The sequence below is a fragment of the Arvicanthis niloticus genome, chromosome 5, assembly GCF_011762505.2.
Source record: "Arvicanthis niloticus isolate mArvNil1 chromosome 5, mArvNil1.pat.X, whole genome shotgun sequence".
NCBI classification, from domain to species: Eukaryota; Metazoa; Chordata; class Mammalia; order Rodentia; family Muridae; genus Arvicanthis; species Arvicanthis niloticus.
Genome location: NC_047662.1, coordinates 40286128 through 40303377, shown reverse-complemented (window position 1 = coordinate 40303377; position 17250 = coordinate 40286128). Strand labels below are relative to the sequence as shown.

Here is a 17250-nt window from a genome sequence, read left to right as displayed (position 1 = left end):
TGTGTGTGTGTGTGTGTGTGTGTGTGTGGTATATATGTGTTGATGTGTTTGTGTGTGTTTGTGCATGTGTGTGCATGCACATGGAAGCCAGAAGTCAACATCAGGTGTCTTCCTCAATGGCTTTCCACTTCATTTTGATAAGGTCTGCCATTGAACCTGGAGTTCACTAGTTTGGCTAGAACTGGGTGGCCACCGGACTGTATATAGGGACCTTCCTGCCTCTGTTGCCTCAGCACTGTGAGTACAGCTATGTACTAGCACTCTAGGCTTTTGACGTGGGTGCTGAGATCCAAGCTCAGGTCCTCATGCTTGTGCACTAAGTCCTCTAGTCACCATCAAACCAGCTCTTTTCAACAATATTAGAGATCAGAGGCAAAAAAGTAAGGTTAAACCTTGATAAAACCAAACCACAGCAAACCACCTTAGAAAACAGAAAAGGCGGCTGTGCTTCGTAAGACAGTTACTTGTCTCTTTTATATCTGTGGGCTGATGAAGAACCCTGTAATGTCTGGCCTTTCCTTGTTTATTGTCCCTGTAGTAGCATGTCCTTTATTTTTGGACTTCCTCATAAACCCTGATAGAGTTTAAGAGAGGGATGAGATTAACATGTTTCTGGACTGGAGAGTAGACACTAAGTAAATACTGTTGGCTGACTGAAATGCTGTGCAGATGTAAAAAGCCACACACAGATATATGGCCTCTATCTGAATTTTATCTTCTCTCCAAACTAGAAATAGCTTCCCCTATCAAAGATCAATTTTGGCACTGTAGAAAACCCCAAAAGGCAACTTAAAAGATTTTTAGTTCTTATGAGGCATAAGCAGGCACAGAGTTCATCAGTTAAGAGAGTGAGGGAGATGCAGAATGGGAGTAGGGCAGACGGAAAAGGAAATCATCCCCACCACACCTCTCAGATGAGGAGAGTGAATTTGCCTTACACGTTTCAGAAGGCACTTTCCTCCTGCCCTGGATGTGATGAATTCCACTTTCAGATAATGGTGGGAAGCTCAGTCCGACATTTCCTTATGGCTTAGTTCCTACTTGTAATCAACCTGGCCACACCACCTTGCACTATTATGAATCAATTCCCTTATGCTGTCTTTCCAAAGACTTTTGTGTGTATGTATGTATGTATGTATGTATGTATGTATGTATGTATGTGTGTTGATGTGTTTGTGCACATGTATGTGCATGCTGTGTGTGTGTGAGAAAGTGGGGTGCATATGTGAGTGTACATGTGTGAGTCTCTGTGTGTGTGTGTGTTAGGAGAAAGACAGAAGGCTGAGTGAACAGGGAATTAACCAGTCAATTCAAGCACAGAAATAGAAACTCCTTAAAACACCCCAGCTGATTTACATCCTAGGTAAAAGCCTTTGAGACATCGTTCCTGGGATAAGAGGGTATTTCCCTACCCAAGTTTGGAATCAGGGCAGAATTGTCAAATTTGGAGGGGGAGGCAAAGGGGAAGATAACCAGGAGGGAAAGGAAACTATAGCTAGTCTGTAATCCTGACTACTGCCATTTTGGGAAAAAACCAAACCAAACCAAACAAAACAAAACAAAACAAATCACTGTTGAAAGAATCCTGCTGTGCCTCACAGCTTCACTCAACTGCAAAGTTCTAATTAGGAGCAATGGAAGGTCTCTGCCTGCCCTTGGTGGGTGTGTAAGAGGCAGGATGATTACATGGTTTGCTGTCTACACTTAATGTTCTGATAGTCTTATTCTCCTTCACAAGGTAGACTCCTCTTCTTCTAGTTTGCAATCCCTGTAGACTTCCAAATTTTCTCTACATCTAAAAAAATTCCCTTTAACATCCCTCAGCAGTAGTCAACCTCTTTCCCGAGTCAACAGTCAAACTTTATTTATTCTTCTTTGTGGTACACATGTAAAGTGACTGCAGGAGGTGGTACATGCAAACCAGGGGACCTAGTGGCCTGCATCTTTCCAATTCAAAGCAAAACATGTCCCAAGTGATTTCCTACACTCTTCCCCTCGCCAACAAGTATCCTTTGCATGTGTACATAAGAAAACTTCAATCAATCTTGGCATTTTCTTTAATATACCTAGTTGTGCTCTGTTTGATTACACTGAAACCTAAGGCAGTTTCCACTGCAACACAATGCTGAGAGAAAAAGGCGAACATAAGAAGGGGCATTTCAAGAAGTAAAAAGAAAATCAGAAGTTAAAATATGTAACAATTTAATTGAAAAAGTGGCCGTGGATTTGAGGTAGGGGGGGCATATGGGAGGAGGAGTTGGAGGGATGAAAGGGGGAATGATACAATTATATTATAATCTCAAAAAAGCTATATATATATATATATATATATATATATATATATATATATATATATATCTACTCTAGGTTTGATTTCAGGTAAGCAGTGACTTGTTGAATTCAGCACCACTTTCCAAGTCAAAAGATTCTGAGCTCTAGTTATGTTTTCCCTTTAATGAAAGTTTTCGTTGCCTATAAAACAACCTGGGTTTTGTTTGGAAAGGGGAGAAGTCAGCTGAGTGTTTGCAGGAAGCAGTTAAATATAAAGTGTACACTGGACCACTCATAGTTAGTGAGACAGGGCTGGATTCAAGTCTCAGCTCCTGCCCCAGGCAAGTGACTCAACTTATGAAAGTTGCTCACTTATCCCCGACTTCAAATTTCATTGTAAAGGAGGCTGAGGATTAGACAGGACTCTGTCTTTTGAGCACGACTGTTAGTGCATGAAGGTGCCTATCAGACAGTAGCAGCCTGGTCATTCTCTAGGAATCCCAACATACTATTAATAATGAGCTGTTACACAACACTTTCCCCAGAAAACACCCCAAAGCAGCAGCTATTCTGGTTTGTCTTTGCTTGATTCTTTAAGAAATTATTCTAATAAATTCATCTGATGCCTGACTTCATTTTCTAAGAGTAAATTCAAAGTCTTTCAGAATTTAGGGTTTTTTTTTTCCTTCCTGATTCCTTTATATATATATATATATATATATATATATATATATATATATATGGTCATCTCACAAATAATCAAAGTCTTATAGTGTTCCTGCAAATCCAGTTCCCTAAAAGCAGAGGGAAACAGAACAAGTCTGGAGTCTCACTCTCCTCTCCTGGTTTCTAGATCATGCTGTCTGTCAGGCCCCTTGCATGGAAGCTCTAATGGAGAAAGGCTCACTACTGCTCTTCTCCATCCCAGACTCAACTCCTGAGAGACATGGAGGCTGCTTAGCCTTTCACAGACCGAGGAAGAGCTCTGGCAACACTATATTGAAATGGAGTTGGTTCTCCTTTTAAATTAGAGATAAAGTCAGGAACAAAGATACTGGCAAAGAATTCACCCTGGTACCCAGAGTGCTTGGTGAGTTTTTACCCACTTGTTCTGTTTTTACCACTGGATAGTGATACTAAGTCAAAGACGTGTTATAAAGGGAAAACTCTAGTGTTGAGGAAAGTCATAATTATTTTTGGCATGCTTAATACCATTGGCTATCACTGCTTCATATTGGACCACTGCTTCCAAAGGGCCACCTCCACCTTTGAACTGTACTTCCTTTGGCCAAAGTACAGAGGGAGAGAAAATGCTTTGCTCTTTGCCTGAAATGTCAGCTCTATTTCTTTGCCTTTGTTCCCTCTATCCATCTTTCTAATCTGCAATAGCATCAGCTAATGCATCTATTTTCTTCAAGTACCAGAGTGCTTAGGGTCTGCCCACACCAGTGTGCAATGTTCAGTGTGGACTGCTCTATTCTCTATTCTAGTATAGAGCTCTGACTTGGATGAAATGGCCATAAAATTATTCTTAAAAGCTATTCCTGTGCACATGTGAGGAAAGGGATTTAGGTTTTTGTTGTTGTTGTTGTTGTGGTGGTGGTGGTGGTGGTGGTGGTTGCCAGGGCCTACATACACTAATCCAACAAGCTAACACTGAGTTTGTCCCCAACTCCTTCTAGGGACTTTCTTTTGTTATTTTTACTCCCTTCCTTATTTCTTTTGGGGTGGGACTGTAACAAGATAGACATTTATAATAATGAAATTTAGCATCACAGCTGAGCTGGATTTATATATGCCTGAGTCACCTGATTCTGTCCTGGCCAAGCTGTATGCCTCTTCCCTAAAATGCCAAGCATACAGAAATCTGTACTCGGTAAAGCAAAACAAAAGCCAAAGGCAATAAAACAAAACAAAAATGAGGAACCTAAATGAATTCTCAGAAGTTCATGGAGAAATACACAGTTTTACCCAGGCTTGGTGTTCTTCTCCTGGACCTTGAGGGTCATAGGACATTTATTTCTCTTTCTCTCCAGCAGCAGGTGGATGGAGAAAAAAAAGCTGAGACCTAGCTTTCTGTGACATCATGTGCCCATGACTATACCCAGAAACAACTCAGGAAGTATATTTTTTCTCTCCTGGCTACGTAGATGAAGTGTCTTCCCAATCGCAAAATGAAAAATCTGAGAAGGCATTACTTAGTAAGTTGACAAAGATGTCCAGAAACACTATAAGAGAATCTGAAATCTGGTACTCGCAGTAAATTTGCCTGAATGTTGAAGAAAAATGCAGGTTGAATTATATCCCCACTGGATGACAAATATGGTTATCCATGCTTCCCTTCATACACAGGAGTGTTGTTTAAGGGCATGGTGCATTAGGGATGCTCTCCAGAGGGCAGTCAGCAACCTCTCCTCGCAGGAACACAGTGCTGTTTTGGGTTATGGGGAGGGGATTAGCTGTCTTCCTTGCACATACTGCAGAATAAAATCAAGCTTTTAGGTGATTCCCGAGCTCACAGAGGATAACTGTGCTGCCTGGAGAAGCTACTTAGCCTGGCTTCAGTTTCTTTTCTAAGAAAATGGAAGCTGTACTCTGTGGTGAAGCCGTAAGCTACGTCCAGTGTTCAGCAAGTACTTAGCACTAAGGGTTTGTTCATGGTGTCCTCTTAACACTAAAATCTTTGACCAAGTTTCTTTTGTGCGTTCTCACACGGAGAAGTCAGCAAGGACAGACAGCCAAGCATCAATTGATCTGAACTTATCAGACCCCGCCCCCATTCTCTTCTAGGGAGTGGCCTGGGGCTGGGAAATCTTAATCTTAAATTCTTATCTTTTTGTCACCCCTCCCCCAATCCTCCCACTGGATATTTAGAACTTCTTGTAAACTTCACAGGATCGAGATGCATTGGGATCTGTAGGAGGTGTTGGAGGAAAAGGGGGGACTGGCATGTTAAAATTCAGGGCAACAAAAATACCTATGATGTCATTTACCCTGACTTCTGGACCCACTGCAGCCTTTGCACTTGCCTGGTGTGATACTTCACTCCTGCTTTAGGAGTGCCTCAGGCCTGGGTTAGGACTGAACCCCACAGCAGGCCTCTGAGGGTCTTCTTAGAGTGATTCTCATCCTTCCCTACCTCCCCACAGCCCCATCTCTCCCTCCTTCTCTGACTTTTAGCGTAGCCAATTAAACCTGAACAACAGGCGGATGGAGAAAATATGCTGCATCTATGCAATGGTACAGCAGGGACCAGTTTCACTGTTAATTTAAAATGCTGGAATTAATTAGGTAGTGTAAATGAAGAATTTAATAAGCACTCTTTACAACCATAAGTTCTACTTTTATTAAACACTGCTACCAAATGAGGGCAAATATCTCTGGTCTCTATATTTCCCTGCCTCATTCCCATAAGCTCTCTACAAAATATGTTTTTCCCCTGAAATAAAAAATTACATAATTATAAATTTATGCCCGTATCATATTTCTGCCTTGAACCCATAAGCTCCATCTTTAAGGCCAGATGCTGCTGTATGTCTCTGCTTGTGCTTGATAGGGCGCTAAACAACGCAGAGTTGACAATTTTGGTTTTGTATACCAAATTAAAGGCTGTCTTCGAAGCTGTCACTCCTATTCAGACCCACTCAGTGAACTACCAAATTAGCATTCTTTCAGTAAAGGAATCTGCTTGTTTAAACATGTGTCTTCAGAAAACAAGGAACAACACCATGAATCAGTACTTTAAAAAAAAATCTCACTACCATTCCGAGGGAACTCTCCTGAAAAGGTGATTAGTAATACCCACTCACTAATGTAGCCTGCAGGATCCCTATTTAGAATGTAAGGCAAAACCAAAAATACATTTTTCTATATAGGAGTGGGAGGAAGAATCATATGGTTAACTGGTTTTAATTTGGTTTGAATTATCATCCCATTATGTAAAGATTATTCAAGGAATCTAAACATCGGCTTTATGAAAGTACAGGCGTTTTTGTTAAAGAATAGAAGATCCAGTACATGTGGGTAAGAGCTGGAAAGCCGGTCCTGCTAGGGAGGCTGGGTATCAGCTTTCTATCTTGATCACACTCCTTTAAGGATACTAGCTATATCTTCATAAATAACACTCTCTACTGACTAAAGACTTCTATCCAACAGTCACCCTTCTAGGTGTGATACAGCCAGTCTCTCAGTTCATCCTTACAACACACTCTTAAGATAACTATCGTTTCCCAACTTTACAGCTAAAGAAATTGTGTTGGGGGCACTGTGTGGCCTACACTGTAGCCAATAGCGCTTATTTAAAGGGGGGGGCACATTTATGTGTGAATTAGAAGAGTCAAAGAATGTATTTATCTGTATGTACGTGCATACATTGTAGCATCTGATTTAAAAGCGGGATGATATCTTATTCTGATTAAATCACAGATCTTCATTTCTACTTCTGCAAGCCAGTTGCTTGTCAGTTAAACTGACACAGCAGTCAACATTCTTGACTGACAGGGACTCAGGGCTGATATGGTGATGACTACAGCGGTGGAGCACTCTCTGGTAGCACTTCACTGCTCTCATTGTGCAGCTCATTAATTTTTTAAGGAAAATATTCTCACCTCCAATAGGATTATAGTGAATCCCCCCCAAACAGGCATAGTATAATTGTCTGACAAAAACATCAAAACCCTAATTATTGAGGTCATATGGGGATAGGGCATTGCTTTGTTTTTAAGTACAAGGTCAAGAAGAAAGTGATTAATTAAAGACTATCTTCAAAATGAACAAAAATATGGGATAAAATATCTCCCATACATATCTTCATTAAGCATCTCCCTTCTTTTGTGTTTACATTCTAGAATTATCTGCTATCTTTGGGACTTGCTCATCTCAGAGACAAAGAGCAATTATGTCATCCTTCTACTTGGCCCCCTTTAAAACACTTGTCGTGACATATGGAAAAAAACTGGGCACAAATCAAATGTCTGAGAACAGAAGAAAGGAATAAAAGCAGCATGGAGTACAGGGGAGGAGAGACAGAAGGCAGAACTCAGGACCAAAGTGCAAAGGAAGAGCTAGGGACATGGCTCAGTTGGTAGAGCACTTGCCCAGCATGCATGAAGCCCTTATTTCTAGCGTCCATAAAACCAGGCACGATAGTATATGCCTGTAATCCCTGCTGTCAGAAAGTAGAGGCATCCTCAGCTATCTAGTCAGTTAGAGGCTAGCCTTGGAAACATGAGGCCCTGTCTTAAAAAAAAAAGTAGTGGTAACTGATAAAAAACAAATGAGTCTAAAACCAAAGGCTCATTTTATATAAAGGCAAAAAAAAACCCTTCAAAATCTTCCTAGTCTTTTCAGCCTGCAGGATCCTGGGGTGTATAAGTGTGTACGTGGTGTGAATTTATGTTGTGTATGCATACAATCTGTATATGCAGAATATGTGGTGTAGGTGCTCAGATGCACTACACACACATGCATGGTGTTTGAGGTCTGCCGTGAATCCATAGCCTGAGTGGTGAAGAGCGTACCTGTAATTTTGTCTCTCACGAGTTTGCAGGATTCTATTTCACCAATGCTCCCAAAGAGACTCCTGAATTCCTCTTGGGTCATATTCTGGGGTAAATAGTTGACGATGAGGTTGGTTTTGCTGTCATCTGTGGCAGCGCCTGTCTGCATGGGAGAAGGACAGTTTCTGTTGTTGCTGGAGGGTCCATTGCTTGTATTGGATGTCGGTCCATTTGACACCTGAGGCTCCATGGTGCTAATTATCTAAATAAAAAAAAAATAAGTATTTTGAAATCTCAGAAGACACAAAGTCTGTTTCTAAATTTTATTGCTGAAAAGAAAGAGAACAAGATGAGGTAAGATGGAGCAGAGACTGGCTGTGAACACAGCCAATTTAGAAGCACGTTTTTAACCAGGATGCTAAGTTCCCCTTGCTATTTTTAGACTAGCCCCTTGATTTTGAACACAGACTAGAATGCAGTGGGAAATCTCCCATTATTTTGTTAATGAAAAGCTAATTCCTGTTTTCATTACACAATCACTCTCAGAAATGTATACTTAAGCCACACCAAATTATAATTAAAATGTAAAGTAATAATCATGATTAAAATTATAGTTCCATTAAAGCTGAAAAAGCTAAATATAGAGGACTAAAATCACAAGATCAAATACAGTACCTGTTTATTAACTATCTCATAAAATAAAATGACATTAAATTAAACAGGGCTGTTTCCTATGGGAAGGTCTTAGATTTCCATTGGTGTTTAAACACTGATCAAACTTCTGTTTTCATGAGTGTATTCGTGGGAGATGCAAAGTCATCTAATAAAAAAAAATCAAACCATTACTATTTTTCCTGGAGTCTCTAATAATACAAACAAAAACACAAATGAGAAGAAATTTTTTTCTTCTAGCCCTTCATCTTTGATTTAGCATAGCCTATTGCTCTGATTTATTACTCAAAGAGGAGTTTCTCTTAATATAAATATTTGTTGAACTGTTCCAGGAAGCATGCCAAAAAGTTGGGTCCCATCCTTAGGAGCATGTAGTCTTAAGAGGTCACAGAAAACAGAAGACTGCTTATATCCAGTGACTGTCTGTAAGAATGTGGGGGCAGTAGCTGGGTCTGCACCCAGGTTTTCTGGCCCCAAATAGAGACCACCAGTATCCCCCTTATAGTTGACCACAGTATTGTTCCCTAGTTGGCTGTGTTGGTTATGATTTTCTCAACTTGACACAAACCAGAATCATCTGGGAAGAAGGAACATCAATTGAGAAAATGCATCCATCAGATGGTTTGCAGACAAATCTGTGGGTGCATTTTCTTGATTAATGATTGATGTAGGAGCCCACTGTAAGTGGTGCTACCCTGTGTAGAGGTTCTGAGGTGTGTAAGAAAGCAAAGTTAGCAAGTTGGGATGAGCAAGTCAGTAAGCAGTGTCCCACTATAGTTTCTGCCTCAGTCCCTGCCTCCCGGTTCTGCCTTAAGTTCCTGTCTTGGCTTCCCTCACTGGACTGTGATCCTGGATAGGGATATGAAGGCAAATAAACCCTTTCCTCCCCATGTTGCTTTTGATCATTGTCTTATCACAAAAACAGAAACCTAACAACGAAACTGCCCATCATGATATGGGTTCCATTGCCTTTGAAATTGTCACCAACTACTGGGGACCATGCTTTGCCATGCACCAGCTCTGTGATGTCTGATAAAGGGGCATAATGACACCCACCTTGCAAAGTTATGGGAAGGGAGATGATATTTATACAGCTGCTGAACAGTGGTGAAAACAACTGCAGTCCCTGATAGTTACTAACTCATTCTGCTGGTCACCTCATGGGTCTTCTGTTACTGAATCCTTATAAAAGGTCAAGGGTACATATTCTAGTATGTTTTATATCTCAGCACTTAGGAAAACCAGGGACAGATGACATCTGATAACACACTCCTTCAAATAATTACTGTATAAATGCCAACAAAACATTTTTGGTAAACATTTTCATGGAATATAACAAGTATGTCATAAAATACTAAGGCTACAATTCAAGAGTGTTTACAACTCAAGTGAACAGACCTGGATAATCTCTTCTAGGTCATAACATGGCACATGACTAGAATGAGAGAAATCCTCTCCTCCTGCCCCTTATTTAAATCAGTCACACCAAAATAACCACGATTTTAACGTGCAGTCCATAGATTATATATATCCCCTCTCAAACTTCATATACATAATAGTACCATATACACTCCTTTGTGGCTTGTCACATATCTGAAGTGGCATCTGTGTTCTTACATACAGCCATAGACTGCTCCTCTTTACTGTTATACAGCATTCTACTGTATGGTGCTAACACATTTTATTTATCTGTGGTTGAACATCTAGGCTGCTTCTACTTCTGATCTAATGACAATGTGCATTAGGCACATGCCTTCATTTCTAGGATACATACATTTCTAGGATTCCAATTTTGGGCTTATAAGAGATATGTATGATAATCCCTAATTGATACTGCCATTGGATTTTCAAAGTGTGTATACCAACTTAACATTCTTGTCAGCAGAGAATGAATACTTTGGTTGTTCCACACTCTTTTCAATATTTGGTGATTTTTTTAAAAATAAAGTTTTGCTTTTATTCGTTTTGTCAGCTGAAGCATAGTGGTGTGGTTAAAAAGGACTAATTCTTTCCTTGTCTTTCAATGTTGTTTTTAGTCAAAGCAATATGAACATTGCTGCTAAGAAAATTTCACCTATTATTATTTTGTTGTTGTTATTATTATTATGTATCTATGCACATATATGAAGCTCAGGATGACTTTCAATTTAGGATCCTTTGGTATCAGGTTCTCAAATGCAGAGATTAAAGGCATAAGTCATGTGATACCTGGCTAGAATTTAAAAATTAAAAAATTTTATTTGTGTGTGTGCGTGCTTATGCATGCATATGTGTGCATACCATGACATAAATGTAGAGGTCAGATGATAACTTGTAGGAGTTGGTTCTCTACTTCCAGTATGTAGGTTCGTGGGATTATATTCAGGTTTTCAAGCTTAGTGGCAAGTGCCTTTACATGGTGTCACATTGTCCCCACCCAGGATTTTTTTTTTTTTTTTGTCAAAGTGCCTTAAAATTCTAGTTCTATCCTTTATTAGTCATACGAACTCAGGTGCGTTACTTCATGGATTTGAGCCTCACATCCTTTTTTTGCTGAGCTGAAATGAAGGCCAGCATGCACTGTTGCCTTTAGCATGGGAGTTCTCATCAACAGGTATCTGGAGCACACAATGCCTCGAGTATCACAACTGTATTTCTCCCAATGTCCAACACAGGTGAGTGTCCCTTTATTTCCTCCTTTGATGGTTGGATATGGGAAATGAAACCGAAAAAAAAATCCATGAAGTCTTGAAAAGAGCCAAGGAAATAAAGCAGATCAAGGAAGATGGAGAGTGTCTAAGTTTCTTTACCATCATGTAAGTAACTTAAGTGGCTCCACTTCTCACATCACCAGAACTTCCTTCTTGGTCTTAGGTCAACTGTAGGATCCCAGAAAGCTGGTCCAGATTGCAAAGAGAAAGCAAAAGGCTTCTGAGAAGGCTTTTAACTGAAGCCGTCCTCAGGACTAGTGATGAAGACTATACCTAGAAAGTGGCTTTGTCCTTGAGACCAGGGTTTAGGAGAAGAGTCAGGAATGCTGGGGGCTACGCTAACAGAGATGAAGTCACAGGGCATCAGCAGAACTCCTGGCTGGAGGCAGCTTCCTCCTGGGCGTGGGCCTGTGACCTGCATCCATTTGCTGCGTTGTCCTGCTCCTCCTCTTTATGTCCCAGATAGCCAACACAGAAAACACTGCCGAGGCAGCAATCAACTTCAAAACCAGAATTTATCCATTTAGGAGGTCTGTCAGGTCTGTCTGACAGAACCTCAAGCTAACCAGCTTTTGAATTTTGTTTTAGTGATATCCCACAGAACCTCAGGCTAACCAGCTTTTGAGTTTTTTTTTTTTTAATTAAAAGGATACCCCACATTTCAAATGCCCTCCCCAAATCTGTTATACAATCTATAGCCTCCCTTTCTTGAGAGTCACCTTTCCTACTTTAGCCTTCTTAGAGCTCCACCAAAGACGCCAAGAAGACAGTCTGGACCACAGCAGCTTTTCTGCTGCTAATGATAGAACATATATAATGTATGCCACACTGAAGCATCCGAAGAGACATCCAGCAGGTTCATCTTTCATTTGCTGAATGCTCATCTCACAGACAGACACATGGCAAAAGCATTTGCCCATGTGAGCCTCTTGCAGGTAAAGCTGTTCCAGGGAGGCCCAGGAGGCGGTGAGTCTACAAGGAGTAATTCAGTTCCTCCTCCAGCTTCTGCATCTCCTCACATCCTATGCAGGCTTCCAGATTTATGTCAGTTCCCAGAATTGAGCCCTATCTATATACCAGACAACCCCAATTGAACCCTAACTTTTGAAAAAATGCCATGAAATGCAGTGTGTTCACCACTGAGCTACTTCCACAGGCTATATGTAGCTATAAATTAGGTCATGTCATTTTTGTGTGCCAGACACACTAAACAGTTATTCTTTGTATGTTTAGGAGAACTGGTAAAAAATTCATGTGCATGCAGACACACCACACACACACACACACACACACACACACACACACACACACACACACACACATACAGCATTTTCAGAAAAATACAGTCTGAAGGCTGAGAACCCGTTGGAGATGTGTTGAATAGATCATGTTAAGAGACCTCTCACTGGTGTTAGTGATTTATCCCAGGATGCATCACAGGATAACAAAAACAATCAGAAATTTAAAATGTCAACATTAAATCTGGCATCTGAATGAGTTGAGGAAGATTTTTAAAACATTACCTGGAAATAAGAGTAGTTGCTAAGCGAGACGGATGTTAAAAGCATGATTACGAAGCGGTGGCATTTTAAGGTTACTAAAGAGAGGACAAGTGTGTTCTCTACTTTTGGAAATGGACCAGAAGTAAAGAAAACACATTTGGTGGGAAGCCCATCCTCAAATAAGCACAGAAGCTGGCTAGACAAAATCAAAACAGCTGTCCTCAGGCAAACACCTCTGACATTCTAACAGTACTGTTTTTTTTTTTTTATTGCAAATAAATATATCATTTCCTCAATACTCACATATACTTTAATGAAACATTCTGTGTGGGTCTCACAGCCAACTCCGTAGCTGACCAGACTCCGAACCCCTAAAGTGCCCTCCTTTCCTTTTCTGAATGGCAATTAAGAGCAAGATTACTGTCAGCACCCAGGATAGAGTTTTGAGGTGGTTCAGTTGACTTCAAACTCTAATGGTTGTACAAAGCACTGCATTAAGTCTTTTATGTTCCCGTGATATATTTTAAGAAACATTATACAGGCAGAAATTTTTAGGGATAAACTATCAGAACAGTGCACAATAACATAGGCACTCAAATCCTGCCATTGAAAATGTCGATGGTTTGAGTGACTAATTGCTTACACTCAACACATTAACCTCACCCCTCCCATCACTCTTTTCTGCAAAATATATAACAAAAGCAAGAGGGAAGGCCTCAGCCATGCAGCTGTCAGATCATCACCAGGTTATTTATCTTTGCAGAGGAAAGGAAGGAGCAGAGACTGCACATGCCCTTTTCTGGGGTACTCCCAGGCTCAGTGGCGGTGGTGGGAAGGGTGGATATCTTCTCTGCCCTTCATGGTACCCCTGTTGCTGGCATATAGAGTATTTACATCCACCTATAGCTCTACTTCCCAGACATGACATAATCATATCCACACAAAAGGGTTTATTTCTATCATGGCTAGATCTGGATATGTTGGATGAACAGAGACGGATGGATGCCTGGTGTGCCAGGCTTGGAGACAGGACCTGGCACATACAAATAAAGACAAGAAGCAAACACCACTGAGTCCATGATGTGGCTATCCAACTGATAGCAGAGAATATTAGTGACCACAAGGCCAGAGCCATAATTTCAGTGAAGAGACTGGGAAGCAGACAAAGGAAAGGACTGTCTCAAGGTCATGCTCCTACTTCAAGTGAGAGATGGAACTGGAATCCCTGGCTACAGATCACCGCAATTGTTTACTCTTTTGACAATGCAGGAATAGCCATTTGAATAAAGACTTGCTTCTTTTTCCAGGGGTACTGAGAAGGGCACATTCTAGCAATGCACTTGAATAGAGGAATAGAGACTTACCTATCCCCTGGCTTCTCTGGATATAGCAATCTATTGTTCACAAAGAACAGTGACTGGAACTCTACAGTCCATAGAACAGAGATAACATCTCTTGCTTATTACAATATTTACATGCCATATGCAGAACTAGGCTTGATAATAGGTAGGCTGTTAATAAATTTAGACTGTTGAATGAATGAATCAAAGTTTTCATGTATTCAATCACTTCCTGGATCCCTCAAACAACCTGCAAAGCACAGCTACCTGTGTTAACCATCATTTTATATATATATATATATATATATAAATATATATAATGTGTGTGTGTGTGTGTATGTGTGTGTGTCTAATTTTACCACAAGGTTTTCTTTTAATCTACATTTGAAATAATAGCCAAATGTATGCCTGGTATATAATAAATGCTTAATAATATGCCTGTTCTATCCCATATATATATTTAATATAGTTTTATTTTTATAATAAATACATGTAATATTTATATATAATATAAAAATTACAGATATAGGCATACATAACAAGAAATCTATTATCTTAATTATTTTTAGGGATATAATTAAGTTGTATCAAGTAAATTCATATTGTTCTATCACCATAATCTATCTTCAAAATCATATTTTCTTTGTGAATCTGAAACTGTGTTTATTACATAGTAACTCCACAATTCCAAATCCCTAGGTCCTGGAAACCACTATTCTAGAAACTACAATTCTACTTTTTTATCTCTATCTCAAATTCATTCAAGCAGAGGATTGAACTTTTGGCTCAGATGGCTATAGCAGAGAACCTGTTGAATGCCCTGGTCTTTGCTCCCTAGAAAGCCAATTTATTATTGTTACTAAACTGAAAGCTCTCAAATGGAGCCTTCCTAGTTAACCCTCTGACAATTTCTTGGTCTATCTGTGCAGCAAAAGAACATGTTTCTCTCTCTTTCAAAATTTTTATTACATTTAGTCTGTGTGTGTGTGTGTGTGTATGAGAGAGAGAGAGAGAGAGAGAGAGAGAGAGAGAGAGAGAGAGAGAGAGAGAGAGAGAGAAAGAAAGAAAGAAAGAGACAGAGAGACAGAGAGAGACTTGGATCTCTTAACCACATGGGGACCTGGGGATTGGACTCAAGCTGTCAAGCCTGCTGACCTGGTGTCTTTACTGGCTGATCATCTTGCCAGCCCGATGCTTTCCCTTAACTTCCTGGCTAGGTAAACTTAGAAGCTGGTTCTATTTCCTCCACTTACTGTCTCACTCCTTGGTCCCATATACCAAGGCAGGTGAGAATAGTTGGTTAAGCAACTGGGATCACAGAGCACTCGTGGCCCTCACTGGGTCCTCTCCACACCCTTGCTCCAGCCCCATTTAATTCATCACAAGGGAGAAAGAACCTGAAATTCCCTGACATCCTTTGTTCTTATTGGTATGAAAATGATACCTGCTCTCATAGAACTGTCACCCTATTCTTGGCTTGGTAACTCCTCTACAGATATTATTAGTGGCAGATGTCAATATTATTAGAGTGGACAGGAAGAAAAACAAAAACAAAAACCTAGGAAGTGAGGTTGGGAGTGAGACCAGAAAAGCTAAGAGTAGCAATGTAATTTCAGGGTAAAATGTTTTCTTCTTCTCTAAATCGTTCTTTTCACATATTTTCTTGCTTTTAGAATTAATTCACTCATTGACTAAGCAAACATTTTTTTTTCTCTAAAGGACTCAAACATCAGAGGAGAAAGTGTATTCTTATCCATGGATGTCCCTGAAGTGTATTAGGCAAGGCCATTGTAAAATTCTAAAAGTATACTTAAGATCTAAAGGTACTTCTGGTCCCTTCAATATTTTTTCCTTGAGCCATGGATTCTTTCTCCATTGTTAATCTTCCATACAACTTCAAGTTGTTCATTTTGGGGAAAAATCAGGCTGGAGTGAGCAGAATGATCGTCTCTTTCACTGTTCAGGACAGTCACTGTGTAAAGCCCCAGAGCCACTGCTGGATAGTACACAGTCCCCTCATCAATCTTGCCAGCTGTCTCATATTGTGTCCTTGCCATATATTATCCATAAAAATGGCAGCCAGACCATAAATTACTGTTGTATCTCTATATTTTAACTCAGTTTACACTTTCAAAATTTACTTTGTGAGGCAAGTAAAAGGTTACAAATTTACATTATAGAACTCTATCCTGACTTAGAACTGACTCATACTGCCCTGGCCCAGGGCAGGTCCTTGTGTACCATCAGTGTGTGCCTAGCTGTCCCTGGCTTCTGGTTTGCAGGTGGAGGTGTGGTCTCACCATTCAACTTATGCAAAAGAATCAAGAGAAAAGAACCATAGAAGGCCACAAGAATATAATGTTCTTTTTGAGCCTCTTTAAATGTCAGCAGTTCCAGAAATTAGAAAGATGCTTAAGAAATGTACCAACTGCAGCCATGTCTCAGTGTACACATCTTAAGTCATACGCGCAGATCTCGTTAAATCTTATCACCAATATTTAAAGGTCCTCTTTCACCACAGCATAAGGACTTTTTGAAAATTTATATATAAAAGCTAACCCTTACGTAATAGAGCAAGCGTTCCCAAGAGCACGAAGAATAATGTTTACCAAGGGCAGTCACTGAATCGAACCATTAAAGAAATAAATTTAAATTATTCATGAGAACAAAAATAAAAGTCCTAATTCTTTTTGTAGGCATTTCTCTCTTAACCCGTTTAAAACTCTGACACACAGATGTTAGACTCTCATGGGACAGCTTCACCTGTCCCATCTTACCTGCCTTTTAAATGTCTGAAAAACAAATCCCCAAAGTTAGAAAGCTGCATAGCAGGTGCTGTGTTCCTAAAGAAGACATTATTTTAGGAATGAATCCTTACTTCTGTTCTTACTCCTTTAAAGCTGCTAAAAAATGCCCACACAACATCCCCAATTTCATCTTTCTTTACGGTTGGTTTTACCAACTCATAAAGTCCCTGCTCTCTGCTGCTTTGACTTTTTAAACTTCTTTCCCCCAATCCCGGAGGCAGGGTTTCTCTGTGTAGCCCTGGCTGTCCTGGAACTAGCTCTGTAGACCAGGCTGGCCTCGAACTCACAGAGATCTGCCTGCCTCTGCCTCCCAAGTGCTGTAAGTAAAGGTGTGCGCCACCGCCACCCGGCTTCCTCTTTACCTTTTTTTTTTCAATCAGTTCTAATTGGTTCCAGTCTCTTCAGGTTGATATGTTTTGTTCTCTTTAAAACGTAATTGTATTTTAAATGCAACGCCTCAATTATGATTC

At 40.1% G+C, this 17250-nt stretch overlaps 1 protein-coding gene across 11 annotated transcripts in view; it reads right to left on the bottom strand.

The window, feature by feature from the left end:
- The window catches only part of Elavl4 (ELAV like RNA binding protein 4), a 156891-nt gene that overhangs the window by 38184 nt on the left and 101457 nt on the right, over positions 1 to 17250 (bottom strand). For all 11 annotated transcript variants that reach the window (XM_076934458.1, XM_076934457.1, XM_076934451.1 and 8 more), the window contains one exon: positions 7791 to 8031. In XM_076934458.1, the coding sequence (XP_076790573.1) occupies positions 7791 to 8019 (229 nt within the window). In that variant the 5' untranslated portion in view covers positions 8020 to 8031. The remainder of the gene's footprint in view (positions 1 to 7790; positions 8032 to 17250) is intronic.